This window comes from Diplodia seriata, assembly GCF_021436955.1.
Source record: "Diplodia seriata strain FDS-637 chromosome Unknown scaffold_9, whole genome shotgun sequence".
NCBI classification, from domain to species: domain Eukaryota; kingdom Fungi; phylum Ascomycota; class Dothideomycetes; order Botryosphaeriales; family Botryosphaeriaceae; genus Diplodia; species Diplodia seriata.
This window is the reverse complement of record NW_027117316.1, coordinates 522,669-547,852: the sequence shown is the minus strand read 5'-3', so window position 1 is coordinate 547,852 and position 25,184 is coordinate 522,669. Positions and strand designations below refer to the sequence as shown.

The 25,184-nt window shown below is 57.6% G+C and overlaps 8 protein-coding genes across 8 annotated transcripts; 3 read left to right on the top strand and 5 right to left on the bottom strand.

The window, feature by feature from the left end:
- Nucleotides 1–1,979: 1,979 nt before the first annotated feature.
- IML1 (vacuolar membrane-associated protein iml1) lies at nucleotides 1,980–8,054 on the bottom strand (the record flags this gene model as incomplete). The annotated part of the gene is made up of 1 exon (XM_066779996.1): nucleotides 1,980–8,054. The coding sequence occupies one exon, from the start codon at nucleotides 8,052–8,054 to the stop codon at nucleotides 1,980–1,982; it is 6,075 nt and encodes a 2,024-aa protein (XP_066629225.1).
- Nucleotides 8,055–8,604: 550 nt separating this feature from the next.
- Nucleotides 8,605–10,854, bottom strand: EXO84 (exocyst complex component exo84; the record flags this gene model as incomplete). Its single annotated transcript, XM_066779995.1, has 2 exons — nucleotides 8,605–10,319; nucleotides 10,368–10,854. 2 exons carry the CDS (start codon nucleotides 10,852–10,854, stop codon nucleotides 8,605–8,607), a joined length of 2,202 nt encoding a protein of 733 aa, XP_066629224.1.
- Nucleotides 10,855–11,363: 509 nt separating this feature from the next.
- TOM20 (mitochondrial import receptor subunit tom20) lies at nucleotides 11,364–12,018 on the top strand (the record flags this gene model as incomplete). The annotated part of the gene is made up of 3 exons (XM_066779994.1): nucleotides 11,364–11,688; nucleotides 11,769–11,869; nucleotides 11,929–12,018. The coding sequence occupies 3 exons, from the start codon at nucleotides 11,364–11,366 to the stop codon at nucleotides 12,016–12,018; spliced, it is 516 nt and encodes a 171-aa protein (XP_066629223.1).
- Nucleotides 12,019–12,599: 581 nt separating this feature from the next.
- On the bottom strand, nucleotides 12,600–13,597 carry ryh1 (GTPase Ryh1; the record flags this gene model as incomplete). The annotated part of the gene is made up of 6 exons (XM_066779993.1): nucleotides 12,600–12,658; nucleotides 12,716–12,988; nucleotides 13,088–13,217; nucleotides 13,294–13,382; nucleotides 13,459–13,484; nucleotides 13,557–13,597. 6 exons carry the CDS (start codon nucleotides 13,595–13,597, stop codon nucleotides 12,600–12,602), a joined length of 618 nt encoding a protein of 205 aa, XP_066629222.1.
- A 760-nt stretch (nucleotides 13,598–14,357) lies between these two features.
- SLS55_008584 (uncharacterized protein) lies at nucleotides 14,358–15,957 on the top strand (the record flags this gene model as incomplete). Its single annotated transcript, XM_066779992.1, has 3 exons — nucleotides 14,358–14,491; nucleotides 14,716–15,672; nucleotides 15,732–15,957. 3 exons carry the CDS (start codon nucleotides 14,358–14,360, stop codon nucleotides 15,955–15,957), a joined length of 1,317 nt encoding a protein of 438 aa, XP_066629221.1.
- A 402-nt stretch (nucleotides 15,958–16,359) lies between these two features.
- SLS55_008583 (uncharacterized protein) lies at nucleotides 16,360–18,041 on the bottom strand (the record flags this gene model as incomplete). The annotated part of the gene is made up of 3 exons (XM_066779991.1): nucleotides 16,360–17,641; nucleotides 17,809–17,815; nucleotides 18,038–18,041. The coding sequence occupies 3 exons, from the start codon at nucleotides 18,039–18,041 to the stop codon at nucleotides 16,360–16,362; spliced, it is 1,293 nt and encodes a 430-aa protein (XP_066629220.1).
- Nucleotides 18,042–19,607: 1,566 nt separating this feature from the next.
- CCA1 (CCA tRNA nucleotidyltransferase, mitochondrial) lies at nucleotides 19,608–22,446 on the top strand (the record flags this gene model as incomplete). The annotated part of the gene is made up of 3 exons (XM_066779990.1): nucleotides 19,608–20,454; nucleotides 20,504–21,067; nucleotides 21,122–22,446. The coding sequence occupies 3 exons, from the start codon at nucleotides 19,608–19,610 to the stop codon at nucleotides 22,444–22,446; spliced, it is 2,736 nt and encodes a 911-aa protein (XP_066629219.1).
- A 681-nt stretch (nucleotides 22,447–23,127) lies between these two features.
- On the bottom strand, nucleotides 23,128–24,549 carry SLS55_008581 (uncharacterized protein; the record flags this gene model as incomplete). Its single annotated transcript, XM_066779989.1, has 1 exon — nucleotides 23,128–24,549. One exon carries the CDS (start codon nucleotides 24,547–24,549, stop codon nucleotides 23,128–23,130), a length of 1,422 nt encoding a protein of 473 aa, XP_066629218.1.
- Between the last annotated feature and the right edge of the window lie 635 nt (nucleotides 24,550–25,184).

The window sequence follows — 25,184 nt, the reverse complement described above, 5'->3', positions numbered from 1 at the left end:
AGGCTCGGGGCAGATCGCTCGTCGTCGACACCCCCGACCCGAAATAGGCCGCGGTGCATGGGTGCCGTAAGCCACGCCGCCTGGCCTGCAGCGCCTTTGCATACGGACGAGCCGCGCGCGGCTGAGCGGCTGGTGAGTCGCGGCCAACAGCCTCAGCAGCGTGTGCTCAGCCCCGGGACGGCGCGCTGGCTGGACGCTGACTGGCCGGGCCGGGCCTCCGACGTGGACGTCAACAAACGGCCGGAGGGATCGTGATTGGGGAGCGGCCATCACGCATCCACCGGACCTTGGAGGAGTTGCTTTTCAACATGTCGAGATGGGGCCCGACGGAGCGGCTGTGGCACAGGAGCGTGGGCGGTACCTAGCCAATCTGCGTCCACGCCCGGCGCCTCACTTAGCGGTATCTCTCCCGTCCCGGGTTCCATCCCGTCGTCTGATGACTCTCATCCGTCTTACAGGCACGACGTCCATAATCAAGGCTCCCGGGGGCGTTCATGTGATGGCCAGCGCGCTGGCTACAACCGCGTGCCAGGCGCGAGAGCGAGTAGCAGGCTGCAACGTCACTCGGGTCCCATCTTCTATCGCGATCTCCGAGTCATCGCTTGCGCCGAGCAGCACAAAACGACCATGATATCCGACGCGTGATGCACAATGTACCTTCCCCGAAGCGACGGCCGGGCGTGGTCCGCTGATGGGATGCTGACACCGTCCGCTTGCCGGTGGCAGGGGACCGCAGCAACACGCACGCCATGCCTGCCCTGGGCCGCCGTTATTCGCTGTCGCGCCCTCAGGGTCCAGGCTAGCGGCAAAGCAGCAAAGCCCGCCGTGTCGCGGCAGGCCCATCGTAATCCGATCGAGTCATTAGATGAAGGTACGTCAGATAGCTACCGGTACCAGAGTCCCGAACACTGCGCTACCGCTTATCGAGCGCTGACGTACCTAGGTAGCTTCTGGGAAACCCGAGGGCTTTCAAGGATGGATCGGGGCAGCGCCAGGAGTCGAGACATGGCTTAGCCGGAAATATGATCAAAGCTCTGCCGACATTCCGCCAGTGCTCGTCGCCGCGGGAGCTCGTCGTTCCATTGCTCCCAGCCAGGCGGAAATGCTCGACCGCCCGGCCGGAGTACCCCGCGCTTCTGCCCCGCGTCGCATAATCTCGCCCACGCAGCGCCGTCCGCAGCCGTTCCCAACGCCCAGGAAAGCACTCTTCATGCAAAATAAAAAACACCGGAACGACCGAGATCGCAACGCCAAGATCCCAGCCCATGCGTAAAACCTACCAGGCCGGCCAACAAAAATCGCCGAAACGGCGGGGATGCGATGATGCCGGCGCTCCACCTTTCTGGCCAGACGGCCGCTACTTGCTGCATCGCAGGACGCCGGATAGATCAACGCCGTCCACTCGTTCCGCCCTTCATTTCGACGCGTTCAAGGATGATGGGACCCCCATTCCACCGCTTCCTCGCATGAACCGAGCCGGCGAGGGGCACAGCAGCAGCGGCGGAAAACGCCCACCGGGTCACGCACGAATACACAACTTCTCAGGCCACCCGTTTTGCCGACATTGCGTCTCCGACTGACGCGCGCATTCCTTGCTGTCGTACCTCGAGCCGGTTCCGGCTCTACCTGCGTCCGTCTGTTGCCTACTAACGGTCCGAGCGGTAAGCTATGCCAAGGAGGCCAGAAGTAAGAATCGCTCGTGAGGTAAGCTCAAGCTTTAACGGATCCATGCTTGAACACATGTCAATCCTAAGCACATGGCCGTTCATCGCCATTATGATTTGCATTTCATTCAAGGGCTTACATACAGTAGTCCACCTGAGCTGCGTGGCTTGGTACATTCGCTCGTAATATTCAGAAGAGCAAGAAACAAAAAAGCAGGAAAAGCGGTGACTACCATCCACACCATTGTCGGAATCGGCTTTACTTTGAATTTTTTTTTTTCTTCCTGCAGTGCCGCTCATGCTAGACAGACACTACTACTGACTGATTTCGCCGTTCTCCGACGATCGCGTGGGAGTCCGGGAATGCCCAACTCCGCCTCCACCACCATTGTTGTTGTTGACACTACCGCTGCTCACCGACGCGGGCGTCGTCGAGCTATCCAACGGCATCGGCGCCGGCGACGACGTGGAAGAGCCTAGACTCGGCGGCGCGGGAGACAGGTCTCTGTTCGCCGCCGATGCCGCCGTCGCCGACGAGCTAGCACCAGTAGCCGCCCCGCCGCTACCCGCCGCCGTCGTTGTGGTAGTGGGAGTGGTAGTGATGTTGGGCGGGAGGCCCAAGGTCGGGATGTGCGAGTCCAGCACGACGGGGGTCATCCTGGGGCTGCTCACCATGTTCATCATCGCCGACGACGACGTCGACGACAGGGCCGAGATGCGCGGGCTGGGCGACGCGCCGCTGTTGTTGCGCCGCTTGAGATGGACGCTGCCCCGGTCGCTGTTCCTCTCCTGCAGCTGCTGCTCGGCGGCCGCGAACTCGGCGTAGAACAGGCGTAGCGCGCGCTCGTCGAAGCACAGCGCCTCCATCTCGTCCTTGATCTGCTCCGCCGTCTTGAACCCGCCCTTGCCGTCCCCTCCGCCGCCGCCGATGCGTTGGTTCGCGTTCAGCAGCGCCGCGCTGATGAGCGTGTCCGGCACCGGCCGCACGAGCGGCGACGCGAACGGCGAGCGCACGTTCTGCGTCGGGTTCTGCAGCGCGAAGATGGGCGTGGGCTCGCGCCGTTGCGGCGGCAGCTGCTGCTGGCCTTCTGCCCCGGCGCAATCCGCCGACAGCTTGCCGCCGTCGCGCGCGAGCCCGATGCCGAAGGCGCCGCGGTTGTTGCACAGCCGGTTCGCCAGCAGCATGAAGTCGCCGTCCTCGGTGATCTGCGCCAACAGCACGCCGCTCTTGTGGATGAACTGCGTATGCTTGTAGTCGGGCTTGCCCCACGAGTACGTCACGTCGACATCGGCCGGGAAGGACGCCGCCGACTCCATGTCGAGCACGAAGTTGAGTTTGCGTAGGATGGCCTTGTGGTAGACGAACCGGTCGGTATGCCGCTGCGGCCCGAATGACGTCGAGTCGAAAAGCTGCTGCTGCGGCCCGCCTTTCGGAGGTTGGCACGCCAGCCGCACCATGTAGGGCGCGCGGAATGGGTGCGAGGCTCCCATGTGCGATGCCTCAGCTAGGGGCAGCTCCACGAGCCTCAGCCCGTACTTCTCCACGCTCGTTGCCCACGTGTTGATGGCATCCTCTATCAGCTTCGCGGTGACGTTCATCCACTCGATGCGGATGTGATAGCAGTTGTCCGGATTGTGCAGGCGGTCGTAGTGAAGATTGACAACCTCGGGTCTGTAAGACCTCTTCCGATTGTCGACATCGATACGCATGACGTTGCTTAGGATTGCCTGTTTGCGTGGACTGCCCATTCGCGTGGGCGTCTTGTCTCCATTATCAGAAGTCGCAGTAGTTGGTCTTGACCTGGGAACCGAGCCGGACGAAGCAATGGACATTGGTCTCGTCTCGGTCGAAGGAGTCGACGGAACTGATGACTTGTCGGAGCGACGGGTGCCAAGACCGGCAAGCCAGCTTTTCGTTTCGGATCGGGGCGCTCTATACTCTGTCGAGATCTGGAAGAAGAAATTGCCATCGCGGAAAGGATGCTTCCGGGTGACATGGTGGAACAGCCCCTTGCCCATGATCTCATTGCCGAGCTCCACTGCCTGCTCTCTGGTGTTGATGTCACGGAAATTTTGCAGCAGCCAAGTGGTCAAGTCAAACCCGAGGAAACAACTGAGATGGAGCTTGAAGTGCCATCTCCTGTCAGTCATTGGGATACCCTTGTCCCCCTGCAAGTCCGCAGCGAGTTTCGATACGTCGTAGTTCGACCGATTGTACTGTTCATTGCCTGCGAAGAGGGCCGTTGAAAAGGCATCTGTTGTTCCCTCTGCTAGGATTGTGCCATCGGGGCCAGCGGCAACAACCGCCGACGGATCCCTTGTCTGGTATTCGATGGCCAGCGGGTTTGCATCCTTACTCATACGTACCGCCGCCTGATATTGCCTCTCTTCAGGCGGGACATATCGCCACTTCTGCCATATCTGTGTGAGCTTCCGAATGCCCTCCAACCGAATTTCCTCATCCGAATCCTCAGCAAGCATTGACAAGTGCCGACGCGGATTTGGCGGAATATCTACCGGGATGAGCACGAAGCGAGCTCGCCAGAATCGAAGCGTGTCCGAGAAGTCTTGCTCATAGCCGGCCAGGTAGCTGTCGATGAAATTCCAATTGTATTCGTCCCGGGGATTCTTCAGCGGGAACTCCTGGAACTCGTACTTCTCGTCAAGGGCCGTTCGGATCAGCGGCTGGTATGTGAACGGCGGTTTTGCCCTATCAGATGAAAGAATTTCCGCCGCAGGCTTCCTGTGAAATCTCTTGACTTCGACTTCCCCGGCACTCACGCAGACCAACTGGTGGATGGTGCTTCCCAAGGACATGAAAATAGATGCTCCAGCATCGAGCATGTATTCTCTTGCAAATATGTTGGCTATGTCCGGTTCAGGCTTCCCGGTGAATTCCGACACTGAGGGACCAATGATGATCTGGAACCCATGAGCTAAACGGAAAGCTATGAGCTCCCTGATGAGGTTTTCGCGACTTTTGGGAGTGGCGTACAACTCCTCTTCGTCGTTCTGGATGATTCTGTACGGGTTCTCGTTATACTCCGAGGCCAGCTGTTCGGCGCTGGGGAAGAAGTCATTCGTCAACGGCACGGCTGCTGGTGAACAGAGCGACTTCCACTTGATGGATGTAGCTTTCAGCGGGCGAGGAAAAACATGATGCCAGCGCCGGAACTGGCCCGCAAGACTGAGGTTGTTTTTCCTCGGGTTACAAGGATTGACGAGCACCATCCACGGCGCGAGGAAATTGGTTGGTGATAACGTTCTCGGGATTTCTTGTCTATCCCCGCTCGAGGACAGGTTGAACTTGGGTCCCACCTGGTCAAGCAGGCCTTTGGAACCAGCCAGCAGAAAGAGCGAGCCGGGGTCCTTGATATCTGTGGTGGCGTGTGAAGTGGACAGGACCTTGTCTTCGAAGCGACCTTTCGGCGTACCAGAACCCACGCGTAGGCTTGATTGGGAGGCCTCACTAATGGATGGCTTTTTAGAAGTACTCTGGATTTCGATGGGGTCTGTCGCTCTTTTCGGGTCATGGGCATCACTTCCTTTAAGCGCTGTCGACAACACGCTGAGCTGCGATGGCTTTCGGGCCATGGAAGTACTTGGTGCAATTTTGCTTAATGTCCCCACGGCGGCTACCTTGCTTGTTGTGACCTCTGCAGTACTTGGTGCAGCTTTCGACGGCCCAAACCCGAATGCAGAGAAGCTGATGTTTCTCGACAGCCACTTTGACGGACGTGGATTGATACTGGAGTTCGCAGAACGGTCTGAGCCGGTGCCAGCAACATCTTTCGCCCTTCCGCGTTCCGGGGTTGCCGGCCGTGAGTCAGCATCGGCTTTTGTTGGGAAGTCACCGTCTTCGGGAACGGTGTCAGCTGGAACGCTTCGAGGCGGTAAACGGGTTGCCGTATTCGCACGATCCATAAGGAGAGGATGGCGAATATCTCGGCCCACTGGACTTGTCGAGAGATCTTGCGTAGCTCTTGAAGCAACGCTCAATCTCTTGTTCACCGAAATTCGGGAACCTCGCAGGTCTTTTTCCAAGGAGTCTGTAGAACTGTCCGCCTTTTCTTTCCCTCTCATAAATGACGGAGATCGCGGAGGCCGACCAGAACTTACCACTGATTCAGCTTGGCTGTTGAACGATGCTGAGAGAAGAGATTCGTTGGGTGGGTATCTGAAGCGGTTGCTACGCAGCACATGTCGGGCCTCGAGCTCCTTCTCTTGCCTATCTTTTCTTGCGTTCTCCTCGGTTTTCCTACGATGGGCTAGAGTGCGGAAGATATGGTCGTCATAAGTATCCATCCAACTGCGTTGCATTGCCATATGCTCATCCGAACCATGCATACGTGATCGATGCATGGCGCGTGTTTCCACTGGGGAAGACGAAGCAGAGATGAGGAAGGCATCTTTCTCATCCCTGCGCCGGTTCACGCCGTCGTCGGTAGGGGCCAAGAGCGACCAAGGATACAAGGGGTTCTCCTGCAAGTAGGGTAGGGAAATATTGCTCATCTCATTCTCCATGACTCCCATCATCTGAAGCTCGTACATGCGACATCTCAATGAAAAGCCTTTCGATTTTCTTTGCGATCTCGCCTGAGGATTACCTCGCTTGTTTACTTGCTCCATGCCGAAGATCTCGTCGGACGAGCCGGACCAGTAGGAAATGTCCAGCCAATGCGGCATTGCATAACTCCATTCGCCTGGCTCAGGATCCAGGGCAGGATGTGATTGGTAGCTTCCGAGCTTTGCAGGGGACGCTGCCAAAGAAGTTGAGCCGCGGTGCCTTGGCTGACGGGATGGTCCAAAGTTGGGGAAAGTTTGGCGCGGTGTCTCATCATCCGCACCAAAGTCAAACTTAGCGCCTACATCGTCAGAAGCTTCAACCACTCTTTGTAGTTTGGTGTCGGACTCGGTGGCTAAACGCGGCGTGCGGTACTTGAAAAGAGGCACGGAGTGCAGAGGCATCGGCTGCAAGCAGACAAGGTCGATGCCGATGCCGCTTCCGAGTAGAATGTCAGTGGTGAGCTTGAGCATGTTGTAGTCGACCTCAAAGATACCACTACCTGGTGAGATGACGATGACCGAAATTCCAGTTCTCACAAGGTCTCTGTCGATATAATCCTTAGAGTATTGCAGCGCAGCAAGGTTGATGGCCTCCAGGATGTTGCCCTTGTCTGAAGTCCGAGGAGTTCCGGCAATGATGGTTTCCGGCTCTGGTTCTGGCTCGCCTTCAAAGGCATCCTGCAGGCCCGTCGTTGATTTCTTTGGAGGTGAGTACGGCATGACCGTAACGTCCCGGAGGAACTTTCGAAACTCTTTCTTCAGCTGGTAGAGGATGTTAATCCAGTCACAGCTGGCCATCTCGCTCACCACAACGCGGTAGAAGTCCCTCGTAGCGGAGCCAGCTGCGGCATCGGGGTCGAATGGCAAGCCATTGGCCTGTGTACCATCGGGAAGGAAGCCGCGATCATACTGCATGCGAGTGAACATGATGATAGTAACGAGGTGTCTTGCGTCGAGCCTCTGCCAACGCTTGAACAAATCAGGGAGGAAGCCGTTGATGACCTTGTTAAACATGATCTCGCCAGATCCTTCAGTGTCGAAGTTCCACATCTCTTTGGACATCTGCAGAAACAGCACGTAGCGAGCAGATTCGCTGCGGAAGACTGGCTTCGTCACTGTGGAAAAGTAGGCAGAATGGGTTGTTTGGCCGTCAACGAAGACGTTCTTGACAGTAGCCTTGATAGTGCCCATGAACAGTAACTTCTGGCCCTTGTAGACAGTCTTGCCACTGAGCTCAGCTATGGCAAAGCGCCACATGTCGGCACGCGACAAGTACTCGTCACGGAAGCTAATCTCGACATGGGATGCTGAGTACAGGTCGTGTTCAGCGGGAGAAAGCATGACTTGCATGCGGTTGCGGAAGCCAAAGTTACGGGCAATGTGGTCGGAAACGGAGACCTGCAGGGTGGGATATTTGGTCTTCAGGTCGGGGCCCATTGCCTTTGCCTGGAAGACATAGGTCTTGCTTGGGTCGACGTCTCTGCCGCCCTGGATGCGATGGCCGTTCTCGTCGAGCGTCAAGGTGAACGAGCCGCCGTGCGGTTTCCTCGACGAGAAGCCGCTGGTGGAGGGGGCGCGACGCGTGTCCAGCTTGATGCGACGGCTGCCATCTTGAGACGGGGTTCGGGCCAGCTCTTGGAAGTCACGGACCGAGGTGTTTTGGTTCAATGCCACGATCTTCACCAGGCTCCCGGGACTAATGGCAAGCTCGGAGAAGCGGTCGATGTTGAACAGGACATCTTCGCGAGACACGCCGTGATCATGGGTCCACAGCGTGCACACCTTCTGCACTTTCGGGGCCCCCGAGGCAGCGGATTTAGGCATCTGGGCGAGTTGCGGCGGCGACGCGTGTCTCGGACGATGCGTCAAGTGCTGTCGCGCGCGCAGGCGTCGGCCAATGGCGTCTCGGGTCCGCTGGGCATTTGATCCTGGGAGCGAGAAACACTGCCCTGTGCACCGACGCGGCGAATTCGAGCTTGCGGTGAGTAGCGTCGGGAGATACGGGCGACAGTTGCCGGAGACGCAAGCTGTAGATGAGATGAGGTCTGTCTGGGATGGCCACCGACAAGGGACGAAGCGCGCTCCATGCGCACGTGCCTTCTGTCGGCAGCGCTCTGATAGGCAGGCGCGCATCCCATCCACGACCATCTACGTTCTGAGCTCTCAGCACTCAAGGCTCAAAGGGATATATTTCAAACAACACAAGCAAGTAGCCTCACAGAAACGGTAACAGGCATGAGTTGACACGGCTTGCACTGCCCCAAACGAATCCCACACGCGCCCGCTTGCACAAACCAAAGCACCAAAGCACCCATCATTACCCTCCCTTCACCATCTGCCCACACACCCATCCGACCGGCGGAGTCGACTCCTTTTAAGTACTCAGTCCCAACCCCTGCGGTCCATCGTCCGCATATCTCCCTGTCGAGAAATCAATCCCAGAGTCTCTCATCCCGACGCCCCTGCCAATCAGGTCCTTGAAGTCGAGCCCGACCTCCGACAACATCGATCCGTGCTCTCTAGCGCGCTCCATGCATTCCGTCCACATGGCACTGTCATCGTCAATGGTGCTAAGCTGCCGGGAGAGGATGTTGTTGAAGTCCTCCACGTGGTCCTTGGCCCACTTGACGCACGCCGACATCATGGTGGACTGGAAGCAGCTTTGGAACGTGACTACCGTGTTGCGGATGAGCGTGAAGTAGATGAAGGAAATCTGGAAAATGTATTGGTGGAGGTCGCCGTCGAAGACGCATTGCCTGTGAAATTGTGAGTAAGAGAGGCATGGTCGGTGACCCTGCTTGACAGTGACGTACCTAATCCGCTTCTTGATGACGCCGCCGCGAGCCTCGAGGTAGGCCTCTCGCGCCCGGTCCTCGAAGCCCAGTTGAATAAGCCAGTCAACATGCTTCTTTGTTGCCGTTGACCAGTTGTGGGTTTCTTGAAGCTGCCGCGTCAAGAGTCCTGCAAGCTTCGCTGCTCGCTCGTTGACCTTGTGCAGGAAAATCTCTTGTGCAAGAACATTGCTCTTGATGTTCTTGGTTATTCGCCGGAGACGATCAACCTTCTCCACGGCCGCTTCGAACCGATGCAGCGCAATGTCAATGTCCAGCTCATCAAGTTGGCTCTCAACCCAGCGAATGCTCTGTCTCTTGCCATCGACATCAACAAAAAGGCTGGATCGGTTCTGGGAAGCGCTTTCACCAAGACCTTCGAGCAGGTCTTGCTCCTTGAGTACGCTCAAGTCCCTAGTAGCGTAGTAGTTGACTGAGTCATTGGTCTTGCTCCTTTCTTCGGTTTCGGCTTCCAAGTTCTTGCGCAGGTCCTCCATCGCCTTCCGGAAAGACGAGAGCAAAGTTACCTTCTCAACCTGATCACTGCCAGGATTGGCAAAGGTGAAGGACTCTGTCCCAACACGAACATTGATTGAGTCTGCAGCACGCTTCTTCTCGCCTTGGTCACGTCCGGCAGATGTTTTGGTCGATAAATCCACCATTTGGACGTCTTGCAGCGGCCAGCATCGAACGGCAACAAGCTGCGTATGCTGCTGTGCCTGCTTCGCCTCCCGAGAGTTCTGCGGTGCATCGGCGCGCTTCTTCTCAGCAGCAACAAGCAAGTGATCGTTAAGAAGGATGAGGTGCACCCTTCTCCGCACTTTCCAAGTAGCAGCATTGAGCTCTACCCAGCGTCCTGACTCGTATACAATATGACGACCAGGAATGGCAGGCAGGAATTTCTGGGAGCCCTCGACCCTCTTCCACAGTGTCTGCAAGTGGGTGTTCCAAAGGGCTTCGAGGTTAGCGACAGAGCTGCGGTTGGCATTCCGACGCGAAGACCCGGTATCTGGGGACTTGAGCGAGCTAGACGATGTGGCCTGGCCCAACGTGCTGGTCAAGTCAGACATGAGAGCGCGAAGAGTGCGCATCTCGCCCTTGAGCTTGTCCGCCTCTTTACTGATCTTGATAAACTGAGTACGGTTCTGGTAGACGTTATGCTGCAAGTCCGAAGATGTACGGTTCTTGACTTTGCGCAAGTCCTCCTGGTATCTCTGGATATCGGCTTCCGAAGCATCAGCAAGTAATGAGGCAACGTCTGTTCAGAGTTAGCATCCTATTACGCCGTATCAAATATGCCACGTACACTGCTCCGGCCTGAGGCTAGGATCCCTGAGCGCCTTAATGTCCACCTTAATCCCATGTCCATCTGTCCTGATGGGCTTGCTGTCTGCCGAGGGAGGCGGAGGAGCGAATTGTTTCGGGATTCCGGGCACGGCGGGGAGCGGAGGGCCGCCGGGAGGGCCTTCGTTGGGCAGCTGGTTGAAGCGCGTTGAGTACCTCCTCTTGACCAGGTCCGACGTCTTTCCACTAGCAGCAGGAGGCTGGGGACGTTCGCGAGGAACATTCAAGGGCTGGCCACCAGGGCTCGGCCCATCCGCAGCGGCGGCGGCAGCAGCGGCGGCAGCTTGTTCTCTCGCAGCCTGTGCTTTCTGGCGAAACTCATCTGGAATGGCTGGGCCTTGGAGGTTCTCGGGCAGCGGTCCGCTGATTTGCTTAGGGGCACTGATCTTTGGGCGGTCCTTCTTCTTCTTGCGGAGCGAAATGCCCCTGCTCTTCTCCTTCTCATCCATGGCGGCGCGCGTGTGGTGGGCGGGGGACGTGGAACTGCTGCCTGTCGTCACGGAGGCTGAAGCGGGCGGGACGGAGTTCGGGGAAGGACAATGAACGGCGCGCACGGCCCGCAGTCTCAGGCCGCCTGCAGAGCCCAAGAGACAGTCACCTGTGCAACTCGGATAGCAGCAGCAGAGGGCAAGCTATCGAATAGCTGCAGCAAAAGGTACGCTTGCGGAGAGATGGATTTTTGCGCGGCCTAGCTTTACGTGGTGAGAGTGTCGGCTGCAAAACGGCGGGCGGGTGCGATGGGTGGAGCGGCCAGGACTTTGCGGCGGTAGGATCGGGCATTGCGTCGTTAGTTTCAAATCTTGACTCCAGCAGACGCGAGCGGCGCTTTCTAGAGTGAACACCACCCATCGGCCATCGCACTTCTCGATCCGGCAAGACGCCGCACGCCCACATCTTTCACGCAAATAAGACATCCGGCAATTTCTTACCTCCATTCCCATCGCCGTCCAAACCAGACATGTCTTCCACCGCGCCCTCCGTTAAGACCTCGACCGTCGTAATCGCCAGCGTCGGCGCCGTCGTCACCGGCTTCGTCGCCTACGCCTTCTACTTCGACTACAAGAGGAGGAATGACGCCGAGTTCCGCAAGGCTCTGAAGCGCGAATCCAAGAAGCAGGCGCGCGCAGCCAAGGAGGAGGCTGAGGCCGGCGCCGCCCAGCAGAGGATATTGATCCGCGAGGCCGTTGACCGCGCCAACGAAGAGGGCTTCCCGCGCGACCCGGAGGAGGTTGAGGGCTACTTCATGCAGGAGGTCGCCCACGGCGAGCAGATGACCCAGGACGGTAAGTTTGCCATCTCCGCCCAACCGACGTACTGGTACCAGGCAGTCGCGCTGATAATATATTTTTACGTCATCCAGCAGGAGCGGACCCCGTCGAGGCGGCGCTCTGCTTCTACAAGGCCCTCAAGGTCTACCCGCAGCCGAAGGAGCTGATCAACATTTACGACAAGACTGTCCCCAAGGTATGTGTTGGGCTCGCGCATTTTTGGCAGCAAATAGAATGCTTATGTAACCTGCGCAGCCCATTCTTGATATCCTCGCCGAGATGATCGCCCACGACAAGTCGATACCCATTGGCAAGCCCGGCAACGACAACGCCGTCGATGAGTAAACTCGCTTGGCCTCTCGAGACGATGCCCGCTTCAAGAACCCAATTGGCTCGCTGAGCACAGGCAAGCTTGCGGTTCGCAAAAAGTAAACAAAAAGCGTTGCGCGAAAACGCGTGTAGACCGAAAATTGAGCAATCCCAACTCTCCTGTACACCAAGTTTGTTGTATATACCTCGAGGTTATCCGGAGTCTGGGATGGCTTTGGCGACGCTACGGATGGATGGATTGAATTCATAGAAGGAATTCGTTGTTAAGGGCGGGTTTGGCGCAATCGCTACGGGTGGCATTAGTAGCATCTGTTGCCGTATCACGCTACTTGGAATACCAAAAGAAAAGAAATATTTTGTCGTGTCTTGGACGCATGCTCTCATTACGCAATATCTTTCGTCGGCATTCTAATCATACAGCGTGCTCCCAATATTACCGCATCCATGGCCGTCCCTATAACGCCATGCTTGCAATGGACCCACCCATGACCGGAAGGGGTGCGAGAGGGCATTTACAAAATAAACACGCCGCTGCGGTTTATACAAATATTCCGAAGGTAATCGTCGAGGTCGGAAAAGGCAACCGAAGTACTCGTCTAGCAGGCGCACCCTTGGCCCTCCTCTGGCGGATTGGGGTTGACGTTCACGTCGATCACTACCGTACGGTCAGTAAAAATTTGCCAAGAAGCCGTGTGAGGAAAGGGAAACTGACTCTGGCTCGGGTTTTGCTGGTTCTCGCCCTCCATGCCGGGCAGCGCCTGCGCGATGCGTCTGAAAAGGGTTTTCACGTTGTGGCCGAGCTTCGCGCTGGTCTCGATGAACATGAGGTTGTTCTTCTTAGCCTCCTCCTCGCCCTGCGCCGTCGTAACCTCCCTCTTGTCGTTCAAATCCGTCTTGTTGCCGACCAAGACAATGATCACGTCATTGCCGCGCTCGCCGCGCACGTCATCCACCCATTTCCTCGTGTTTTCAAAGGACTTGCGGTCTATGCGTGGTTTGTCCAGTTAGCCGTCGAATGCTCGCACTGCCGCGGGACCGTAGGTGGTACGACGCAGGCCATAGTGGGGGTATTGGAGGAATTTACTGGAGATGTCGTAGACGACGACGGCGACACTGGAATCGCGGATGTACGAAGGAATCAAGCTGCGGAAACGCTCCTGACCGGCGGTGTCCCAAAGCTGTAACCGGACCGTACGGTCCTCAAGGTACATGGTCTGCGGAGTGCAATTGGTCAGCTGCGTCTGCGAGGAGAATGCCGTCGGGAAGCTCCAGGAGCTCGGGAAGACGCACCTTGGACAAGAAATCGATACCAATCGTTGCCTGGTAGGTGTTGTCGAACGAATCGTACATGAAGCGGGTGATCAGAGACGTCTTGCCGACTGCAGCAGGAGCTGTGTTAGCCATTGCGACGAGGTGCGAAGCTCCAGCGACGCGGTTGCGAAAAGGCAGGCTTACCGCTCTGCTCGCCCAAAAACACCAGCCTGCGATGGTGTCAGTCTCCTTGGTGTCCGGATGCAGATAAGCTGCAATAGCGGGGCAGCAGGATGACTTACTTGAACTTCTTCAGCGGGTTGGAGTAGCCTGATTGCGCCATCTTGGAGTGTGTTGTGCGGCGAGATGCAGCAGTGGAGCGCGCGAACAGTCAAAGGGAGAGGAGGAAAAAGAGAATGGAATGGTCGGTGAGGGCGGCGGCGGCGTGTGGGGATATACAACTGTCAAGTAGTCGCTCGGACGGCGCTCAGACGCTGTTCAGGAGGGCAAACACCCATCACCGAACGCAGAGAAGGTGCAGGGATCCCGTGCCAGTCCAAGCCTCCGGGAGTTCGCTAGCCCGCAGTGGGTCTAGCAAGCGACCGCGAGGGTCTTATCGATGCGTGCGACAGAGCTCCCCCGCGGATACACGCGCCGTTTCGACCGGCCAACCTCCCCTTTCCGCCGAGTCTGGCAGGTGAAAGAATGCGGCTCAGCAGCTTTTCTCGCGTACGATCCGATCAGCGACCTGCAGCAGCTTTCCGCCGTGAAAGAGGAGGCGCCAGACAGGACCTCTGTCTCCGCCAACGTTTCTCTGTTCGTACCGTCACCTTTTTGATGAGACGTGCATTGCTTCGTAGGGGTAATTGGCTAACCATCTGGAGCTGTGAAGATACCGTAAGCTTTGGTCAATCGCGGCCCCCTGCCAAGAGCGCTTATCGATAAGTGCCGACGGGCGGTGAGGAAGGACGAACGAGGCTGACCGGAAAAAAAGTGCGCGCGCCCTGACCAAGACTGGAGGGATCTCTCACGGCATTTGCGCCTAACAACCAACAACGCACTCTGCCTTGGCGCCGCACTCGTCACGCTCCAGCACACCCACTATGGCGACGATCGCCGAAGCACCTCAGCAGCGCAAGCAGCCCTCGCGCAAGGGCAAGAAGGCCTGGCGCAAGAATGTCGACGTTTCCGACGTGCAGACAGGACTTGAAGGAATTCGCGACGAAGTCATCCATGGGTAAGAGCCTCACAAGCTTACACGGTCCCTTGGGAAGCATCGCAAGTCCACGGAGAGCCCTTATATGGGGTGTCGAAGCACAGCACCGGACGTTAGCATGTGAATCATAAGCTACAAAAACGTCCGAACTGTATTCTCGACCCCCCGTTCATGGAGCCTCGTTGATTGCTGCAGCGTCAGCTTTGGACCGATTGCTCGATCTGGCTTTCTAACACATTTAATAGAGGTGTCGTTGCCGACAAGGCCGCAGACGAGCTCTTCGCCGTCGACATCGCCGGTTCCGCCGACATCAAGAAGGAAGTTGCGAAGCACCACAAGCCACTCAAGGCCGACGAGATCCTCGCCCAGCGCTCCGCCGTGCCCGCTGTCGATTCGCGCAAACGCTCGTCCAAGATCACCGATGGCATCATCGAGCCGAGCAGCAAGCGCCACAAGGTCGGCAAATACGTCTCGCACAAGGAGCTGCAGCGACTGAAGAGCATCGCGCATGGTGGCGACACTACCGAGAAGGACGTGGTCCAGACGGATGCCACGGCGACGCACGATCCGTGGGCGATGGAGGACGTGAAGCAGGACCCGCGTTTCTCGTTCCTGCCGGAGAAGAAGCCCATCCGCGAGCCAGAGACGCTGAAGCACTCGCCCGTCGTGCTGTCGGCGAGCGGGAAGCCGTTCCCCGCGGTGAAAAAGCCCGAGGCCGGCAAGAGTTATAACCCTACGTTTGAGGAGTGGAACGCCGTGCTTGCGCGTGAGGGCGAGAAGGAAGTTGAGGCTGAAAAGAGGCGGTTGCGGGAAGAGGAGGAGGACAGGTTACGCGAGGAGCGCGCTGCTGCGGCTGCGGCCGAATCGGACCCGGAAAGCGATGGGAACGAGAGCGCCTGGGAAAGCGAATGGGAAGGCATTCAGAGCGAAGCCGAAGACAGCTATTTGAAGCAGAAGAGACCTGAGCGAAAGACGCCGCAGCAGCGGAACAAGGCAAAGCGCAGAAAGGAGGCTGAGAGGCAGGCCAAATGGGAGGCGCAGATGAAAAAGCAGCAAGAGCAAGCTGATCGAATCAAGCAGCTGGCCAAGGAAATTGAGGAGAAGGAGAAGCTGAAGAAGGAGCAGGCACTCTTGAAGAAAGACGATGAATCATCTGAGGATGAGGAGGAAACCGTCCGGAGAAGAAAGTTTGGCAAGGCACCGTACGTTCCATCCCCTCTTTGTCATTGTTCCCTGGAAGTCATTCTAACACAACCTCCAGAGTCCCCGAAGCTCCCCTCGAAGTCGTCCTCCCAGATGAGCTTCAGGACTCCCTGCGGCTGCTCAAGCCCGAGGGCAACCTCATCAAAGACCGTTATAGGAACATGATCCTGCGCGGCAAGATCGAGTCCCGGAAGGGTAGCCAGCGCAAGCAGCCGAAGACCACTGTCACGGAGAAATGGTCGTACAAGGACTGGACGTTGGCGAAGGCGAAGGGAAGATTTTGAGGCTATCAGGAGATCACACCTTGTTCATCGTTTCCATACCAGTGCATCTCAGGCGTTCCCAGGCGCATTGCAGCATAATTCAATCAAAAGGATAAGCTATTCGGGAAATATCAAAGGGGTAAATGCCGTGCCTTGAAATTCTTCTGTCCAATGAAGGTATAAGGTATCTACCACGAAAGGGCCCAAGGAGAAAGTCTTCAGCACTCCCACACTCAGACTAGAAAAGAACAGGAACGCCACATCTTCACATGCGTCAACACCCCAACGCAAAGCGTGCTTTGCTCCCCGTCGTTCTACGCATTATTGGCTTCCTCAAAACCGAGCCCTCCCAAAGAAGAAAACATTCTACCCCGCTACCGAGAAAAATCAAAGCGAAGGTATAAAACAATCAATGTGCAATGACTACTCGGCGCTCTTTTCGCCGGCCTCCTCCTCATCCTCCTCCGCCACCGGCACCATCTCCCCCGCCGCCCCCCGTCCGCCTTCCGCCTGCTCGAACAGCTCTTCCTGCGCGGCCGCCGCACCCTTCGCCTTGTCCAGCTGGTCCGGCGACAGGAACGCCATCGGATCGACCTCGTCGCGTGTCCTCAGCGGCGAGAGAGTGTTGTCGCCTGCGAGCGGCGGCACGACGGCGCCGATCAGGCTCTTGCGGTGGCTCCGCTTGTCCTGGCCCAGCGTCTCGCTGATCTCCTCGACGACCTCTTCGACGTCGCCTTCTCCCTCCGCCTCGGCTCCCTGCGCCGTCCCGAGTGCCGCCAGGTCGCCGCCGTCCGCGCCTTCCGCGCCTTCGTCGCCCGCGGCGAAGCCGACGCGCGAGGCGAGCCGGCTCGCCACGACGGCCTGGCGCAGCTCGTCCATGAAGCCGCGCATGCCCGCGAACTCGACCGTCTTGGGGAGCGCCTTCTCGTCTTCGGCGTCGACGTCGTCATTCAGGCCGTAGAGCGTCGCGGCGGCGTCGAGGCACTTCTCGGCTTGCACGCTCTTGTCGAGCTTCATCCAAGAGTCCGCCGCCAGCACGGCCCAGAGGCCGGCTTTGCGACGTCGCATGCCCCAGCTCATGCTGCCCACCCCTCGCATGCTGGTGTAGCAGTCGGAGATGCGCTCGGTGAAGAGTGCGTGTCCGATTGCACCGACGAGGCGAGTCTCGATGACTCGAGCGGCCCATCTTGCAGCGTCGTCGCAAGCAGAGTGGCCGCGCATCTTGAGGAGTTCCAGGCTAAGGGCCAAGCCTCGAAGTGCGTTGTACGGTGCTTCGCAGCGGGCGAGATAGGAGTAGCTTGCAGTCTCGAGCATTTGGTCGATGTTTTCTATGCGGGTCTTTGTGGACATGCTCTGCGGCACAAGCAACGTGCTTATGACGGTCATCTCGTTTGCACCTGCATAGTACTTCCAGGCCTTGTCGTTGTTGAAGTCGGAACGAAGGATTTCGTAGGTGCTGGATGCCAGCCGAAAATCACGGAGCATGAAGGCATAGTCAGCCAGCTTCCGCATCAGAGCTTCTGGTGCATCAGGCCTGTAGAAGCCTTGAAGCGAGTCGTAATTACTGCCTGCTCCGCCTTGAAGCGATATGCCCGAATTTCTTGAAGAGGTCCCAAACCCGGTCCAGCGTTTAGATAGAGACATGAAGCGGCCGCTGATTCCTTTTCGTTTGGAAGCAATCTGCTCGTTCCACTGCATGGCATACCTTTCCATCGTGGGGACGATGGATTGAGTGACAAGCTCGCGAACAAACGTACGAATTGCGGTAGCATCGGACTCGAACAAACATGGTGTTGGGTCTTCAACATCCTCCGAGGTTTCTAGAAGAATGGTCAGAAATGGACCTTTCGAAACAAGACGGTCGACGCTTACCTCGCTTCTGAATTTCAGCCAGCTCTTCGGAAGCCGAAAGCCAATCGCTCATAGGAAGCCGAAGGGCATCGTCATCGGAAGATACGCACTGGGTACTCCTGAGTCGTAACAGATGGCAATGCAAACCAAAGTGCCGCTTCATCTGCTCATATAGCGCTGTAGACTTGCCAATGTCGTCATGATCTTCATCGTGCACCAGCACGTAATATCGTAAATAGTCGTTATTAACCCATTGCGGCAATCTGTGGTCCCCATTATTTGTGCTTTGGTACAGCTGGCGCAGCTGCTCGATCGGATTCGGGCAGCGGGAGCTGATAGCTATGATGCAGGCCACCGGGTGGGAGAAAGTCTCGTGGGGAGAAATGGGTAATCCAGAAAGCAATCGACGCAAATAAAGCCGGTAAAAAGGCGACGAGGAGCCGGGCGTCTCGGCGCTCGCCCTCTTAGAATTGAAGTAATCGTCCGCGGCGCCCCCCATCTGCAGTTCTGCAAACGACAGATGCCGCTCCACAGCCTCTTCTATGAGACCAACATCCCCTCCCACTCTTACGAAGGGGAACGGCTCCCCTCGAGGATCACCATTCGCGCTTCCCGGGCGAGCCTCGGTGCTGCGCCGTGGGCGGACTCCGAGCCCATCCTTGAGGCCAGTAAAACGGACCCCAAAATCGTCCCAACTCCTGCTCGCACCGTTGCTATCTCGGATGGTGACTTTTCCCTGGACGCAGTCGCCATAGGGCCGTACCAACTCCAGAAACCCTCCCGCAAATCCCTTTGCCCGGCAGATTTCTTCGGTATCGGGCGAGGCGACAACGCCAACGTGCGGCACGAAAGAGCGGAGGATGATGTCACGGATCTCGTCGCTAGAGCCGGGGGCGGAGAGGACTGGCGAGGCGGTGCTTGTGCGCGGGGGCGGCGAGAAGACAGAGCCGGCGATTATAGGAGCATGCGGAGTGGAAGTGCCGGAACCCGGGGTGTTGGGTCGCAGGGTCGACGTAGAGGCAAAGACGGAGGAGAGAGTGGCAGTAGAGCGGCGGTTGGGCAGGCTGGATATGGAGGAGGCTATGGACGGCGCGGGCGACGATGTGCGCTTGGGCAGTGCATTGGTGCGGCCGGAATCTATGCTGGAGTTGGGAGAATGCAGCGGCCCATCATCTCGTGAAGGCGTCATGGGAGCGTTGTGCAGGCCGGGTGGGGGTTGGTGGCCTCGCAGCGTGGGCGGAACAGGGCATGGATTGACCAGGACGGAGCGGTTCCGCGAGGAGAGAGCTTGGACGCGTCGCGGGCGTGGAGGATCGGCGCGGAGGGTTTGGCAGGCGGAGTGTGAGGGTGTGGGTTGCGATAGAAGCGTGGCTTGGCCAGCAGAGCAGGTGCGCGGAGCAGGGATGTGCCTGCCGATCTGCGCGAAAACCCGCGGCAACTAAATACGTCAGCTCCATTGTCTGTATTGTCGCGGCTGCCAAACGCTGCAACCTGCACCTTCCGCCAAAGCGCAGAGCCGCATCAACCCGGCCTTTTGTCCTCTCGCCTCTATTGTTCTGTCCGTCCCGCCCGCCGTCACATGGATGATTGCGCGGCGTCTCTCCCGCTTCGGCTTCCTCCTCTCCGGCAGCATTAAGCCCAGGCCCCGAATTTCTCTCATCCAGTCATCTGCATACCGACTCTCTGCACGTGGCTTGCAGCAGCCTCTTCGCTGCATGTCCTTGCGGTCCCCCTCTGCCTCGCCGCACCCAGAAGAGCGCAGCTCGAAAAGACGCAAACTCGAGTCCGCCGCCCTCGCTTCGGCCTGCCGAGGAAGAAACATGACTACCCAGGCCGCCAGCTCCCGCACGCTGGAGCTTACCGAAGTGGAACAGACATTACGCAGGCTGCTGCTTGATGTTGCTGAATACATTGACAACAACCCTCCTCCCACCTCCGATGAGTCACACGTTCAGCTTTCCGAAGACCTGGCGAATGCCAAACTCGTGCTTCGCTTCACCGGCGGCTGGGTGAGAGACAAGCTTCTTGGCGTGGAAAGCCATGATATCGACGTCGCAATCAACAAGATGACTGGCTACCAATTCGGGTTGCGTCTAAAGGAGTACTTGGAAATCCCGGGTAACCCAGAGAAGTACGGTCTTGAAGGTGTGGCCTCGTCAGACAAGGCTGGCACCTCTGCAAAGAACAAGCAAGTTGGCGGGCTCCATAAGATCGAAGCCAACCCGGAGAAGTCAAAGCATCTTGAAACCGTGACGACCAGAATTCTGGGACTTGACATTGACCTAGTCAATCTACGCAAGGAGACGTATAGTGACGACAGCCGGAATCCACAGATGGAATTCGGCACACCTGAAGAAGATGCCCTCCGCCGCGATGCCACCGTCAATGCCATGTTCTACAATCTGAACACCTCGGAGGTTGAAGACTTCACTGGCAAGGGTTTCGAAGACATGGAGCTGCGCATCATCCGCACGCCACTCGAACCTTACCAGACCTTCAAAGATGATCCCCTCCGTGTACTACGCTTGATTCGTTTTGCTAGCAGGTTGGGATACAGCATCGAACCTTCCGTAGAGGAATTCATGGGCAATGAAGACATCAAGAAGGCCCTCCATATCAAGATCAGCCGTGAAAGAGTGGGAGTAGAGTTGGAAAAGGCGCTCAAAGGTACGCTCATCGACAAATCACCTAGATCGTATACTAAGCCTACTTGCAGGACCCGATCCTCTGGGAACTATCCAGTACATCGACCGTCTCGGCCTCTACACGACGGTGTTCTCGGACCCCACCAAAGACCATAACTTCACTCCTCCTGCCAACTGGCCTGTCACGTATCAGTGTCTTTCCAGGATACTGCAGTCTCAGGAATCTACATCAACGACTGTTCGGTCTATGACGATCCGTGATGCAGAGGATTCATACCTGTCGTGGCTCATCTCAGCGATCGTTCCGTGGGCTGATGCACCAGAGCCGCAACCACTGAAGCCAGGCACGAAAGCCCCTCCTCCAGTAGCTTGCTCTGTTGCAAGAGAGGGCATCAAGGCTCCGAATAAGGTCTGCGATGTTATGACGGCGTCAGTGAGGAACCTCGAGGAGATCCGTGGGCTCAAGGACAAGTTCAATGTCCAACAGCACCAGCCGCATAAGAAGTCTGAGAGTGACGACGCTACTGCACCCGACACTGTCGGCATGGCTATTCGCAAGTGGGGCCCAAGTTGGAGAAACCAGGCTCTATTTGTGCTCTTGTACGAGGTCTTGAACCTTCCTGAAGGAGAACAAGGTGAGTTGCATATGTCGGCCGTTTCATGTAATGTGTAGCTGACGTTCATTGCAGAAATTCTTCGGTCTTACAGCAAATGGTTTGAGCATATTCAAAAGCTGAACCTCACGGAGGCTTACGCCCTCAAGCCTCTGTTGGACGGAAAAGCTCTTGCTAAGGCGCTGGAGACACCGCCTGGTCCTTGGATGAAGTCTGCTCTCGAGGTGGTCATGGCATGGCAACTGCGCAACCCCGGAGTTACCGATTCGGCCAGTGCTATCGAAGAAGTGCGAATTCATCGCCAGACTGAGGAGAGTAGCTCTGGCAAGCAGCAGGCTGGTAAGAAGAAGGGTGAGCTGACTTCCCATCTCGCATCACACTTCCTCCGGCTTACAATCCGTCCGCTTTTCGCGAAGACTCAAAATCCCGCGGTGACCGCTCAAGGTCGTAAGAGCATCCAGTCTCCCGGTCCTCGGGCGGCTCGTCTATTTACCGAGGATGAGTCTGAATCGAAACCTTGGAAGGGCGAAAAGGAAGGCTATGCGTTGGAACTGTTACGCTGGGTTCTCCTCACCGCAGACTCGGATGGAATCGAGAAAATCTGGCCATTGGTTGTTCCGCCCGTTCTTGCTCTGCTCGACGACTCGGATCCAAAGTTCAAAGCGAAGGGCTGTGACTTGCTTAGACTACTACTGGAAATCACACCACCTTCGCTACTCAAACGGACTGGCCTTGCTAAAGAATTCAAGGACACTCTCTTCCCGTGTCTCACCTACCTCCCCTCGCTCACACCTGAAACCGAGTCCATCACTCTACTCAATGCTGCCTATCCTGCCCTCATTTCTCTCGCTAGAACGTGTCACCCCGTCTCCTCGCCTGTTGATCCTCTCTCCGAGGCATCCCACGAGCGTGCGAAATCATTGGACGAGCTGATCTGGGAGGGGATTCTGTTCGCTCATGCTCACGCTGGCGAACACGTCCGCATCGCACAATGTTTATTCACACACCTCGCCTCCATTATTAACGAGCTTGGTATGCATTCTGTCAAGCATCTCAAGAACATCGTCCCGCTTCTGTCAAACACACTATCCGAGCCGCTCGGCCCTGCTTATCCGCCATTGCCGATCCAGGCGGCTCGGACAATGCAGGTCCTGATACTGAATTCATGGATGCGCATGGAGGCTTGGAGAGCCGACGTTTTGAAGGGGTTGTCGGTGTGCTGGGTCAGGCTTGCTGGGGAGGGCGAAGAGAAGGATGGGTTTGCGGAACTGAAGGCGGAGTTGCGGAAGGCGTTGGACTTGTTGAGACGGGCTGTTGATGGCGTAGAAGGCGTGGAGTGGGAGGCAGACACGAAGAAGTTGAGTGAGGCGGATGCGAGGTTGGAAGGGTTGTTTGCTTAGGCTTCAGCATGTTAGGTGTGGTCGGCAAGTTATAGGGAGCTAGGGGGATTCGCTAGACATGATAGAAAAGATGGCTTTGCTTGTATGATAGCGGTCCGTTGTGAGATTTGCCATCAGAATTGCCATGACGCCCAAATCTTCTAAGTATACTCTCGTCTTACCAAGACCGAGGCCATTTACAGTACACATGTGTGTCTTACTTGGCCGGTTCGCGCAAAGAATGGTAATAGAAAGTGTGGGCAGTTGAAGCGTCCATCTGGACATGAATGCACCGCAAATCAACAAACAAGAGCACCCAGATAAGAAGCTTCAACAACTTCACTTGTTGCAATGCTAAGAAGTGAACAGCAGAACTTGCCGTTCTCAGGAATAAACCATACTACCCCTGGATTCCACTTGAAGAGGTCTTATAGCTAAGACTTCTCATCCAGACACTTTTTCACACATGTATGTACACTTTAAGAGTGACTTTTCCCGGCCATGACCCTTTTCCAATATTTCAACCTCCAACTTCATCAATCATAAACGCGTCATCACAGCCAAAACCCTTCTCCAACTCCAGCCAATTCGGCCATTTCTTTGTTTCTTCATCCCCCTTATCGTCATCCCCCTCGTCGTCCTCTCACTCGCCTCCATCACCCAGCCCCACCATCGCCCGCCGGTCCTCATTCCCTCCCGTCCTCACGCCCACCCCTTCGGACTCTTCAACCCCAACCTCTCGGCCACGCCCTCCGTCTCCCTCGCCTTGCGATTGACATTCACCATATCGAAGCCGGCGAGCTCCTTGTACGTGCTGCCAATCGCCTCCAGCTCCTCCTTGGGGATAACATCATACACGTCGCGGAAGCCGTCGGGGGCGCGCTCCTCGGCCAGCTGCAGCACGTGGTCGGGCCCGTTGGCGCGGTTCGCGTAGACGATCTTGCGGGTGGGCGGCAGGCGCAGCCGCTCGTAGCGCTGCAGCGCGGCGACGATGTCGTCGTCTGATCCCTCGGCAACATCGACGAGGCACGCCGCGAGCGTCTCGGCGTCGATGATGGCCTGCGTGGCGCCGTTGCTGCCGATGGGGTACATGGCGTGTGCGGCGTCGCCGAGCAGGGTGACGCGGCCGAAGCTCCAGCGGTCGACGGGCGTGCGGTCGCACATGGGGAACTCGTAGACGGTGTCGGCGGCGTCGATGAGGTCGCGGACGCGCAGGCCGCCGCACGTCCACGAGTCGAAGGGCGCGGCGAAGCGCGATTTCGGCACCGCCGCGTTCCAGTTGGCCTGCGCGGGCGGCGTCGTGTCCGGGTCCGACGCGGGCCGCACGCGCAGCTCGGCGATCCAGTTGACCAGCGACGGCGTGCGCGAGCTGATGGGGTACGCGATGAACTTTTGGTCGGCGTGGCCGGCCCACACCATGGAGCGGCCCGTCAGGTACGGCTGGTCGAGCGAGAGGCAGCCGCGCCAGAGCATGCGGCCCGAGAAGTGCGGCGGGCCTTCGTCCGGGTACAGTTGGCGGCGGGCGGTGCTGTTGATGCCGTCGCAGGCGATGAGGAGGGCGCCGGTCTTGGACGGGATCGCGGCGGGCGTGGGCTCCGTCGGCGTGGTAGTAGGAGCTTCGGCTGCGGACGAGGAGGATGTGTTGCGAGAGCGTTGGACAAAGGTGGCCGTCACGGTGCCCGCGGCCTCGTCCTGGGTGAAGGCGGCCAGGGCGTGGTTGAGGTGGATCCGGTCGGCGCCGACGCGCTCCTTGACGGCGTCCAGCAGCAGCATCTGGAACTCGCCGCGGTGCACGCTGTACTGTGGCACAGTGTAGCCGGCGTCGACGCCGCGCGGCTCAGACAGGATGGCGTCGCCGTGGCGGTTGTAGAAGTTGAGCTCGGCGGTGCGGATGGCGGTGCCGTTGAGCGCGGGCTGCAGGCCCAGGTTGCGCAGGATCAATGCCGCCGACGGCTGCACGTTGATGCCCACGCCCAGCGCTGACAGCGTCGACGACGCCTCGAAGATGTGCACATCGGTGTAGCCGGCCGCGTGCAGGTGCAGCGCCGTCGTCAGTCCTCCGATCCCGGCGCCTGCGATGAGGATCGTGGGTTGGGATTTCGGGGGTGTGACAAAGGACGGCATCATGTGTTGCTGTCAAGAGACTTGTAGAGGAAAGGTAGAGGTAGAGTGTAGATAGAAAACTCATCAAGGAATAGAGAAAGGAGGGAGCTCCGAAGCTGGCAGGGTTTAGGTTTAGATCCACCGCGACTGACCACTGGGCCCATACTTGTGGTTCGGGTACCGAGGTCGGCAGTTGTGAAAGCGGCCGAGCGGTGAATAAAGGGAGTGTGAGGCAACAGAAGAGCGCCAACAGCTATAGGTGCGGACAGCAATTATAGGGTGTATAATAGTTGATGAGTGGTGCCCGCCCAATGGTCGAATATAAGAATGCTAGGAAGAACGAACGACCGAGACTCGGGTGGCACAAAGGCAGACTGCAGACTGCAGATAGCAAAAGAAGGTTCAGCCGTCCAAACCCTGTCCGATGTTCCTTTTCAGCCGCAGGGTCCCTGCGAGATCGGGGTGCCCACGTGCGGGGTTCTCCACACTCGCGCCAACTGCCGAGCGCACGGCACATGATTGGTGCAGAATCCAGGAACCCGTGGCGTGAGATGATCAACTTTCGACGCGAGACGTTGATTTCGACCAAGCGCCGCTCTTGGCTTTGAACCGGTATTGCCGAATCTCTGGCTTGTACAAGAAAGGAGATGCTCCGG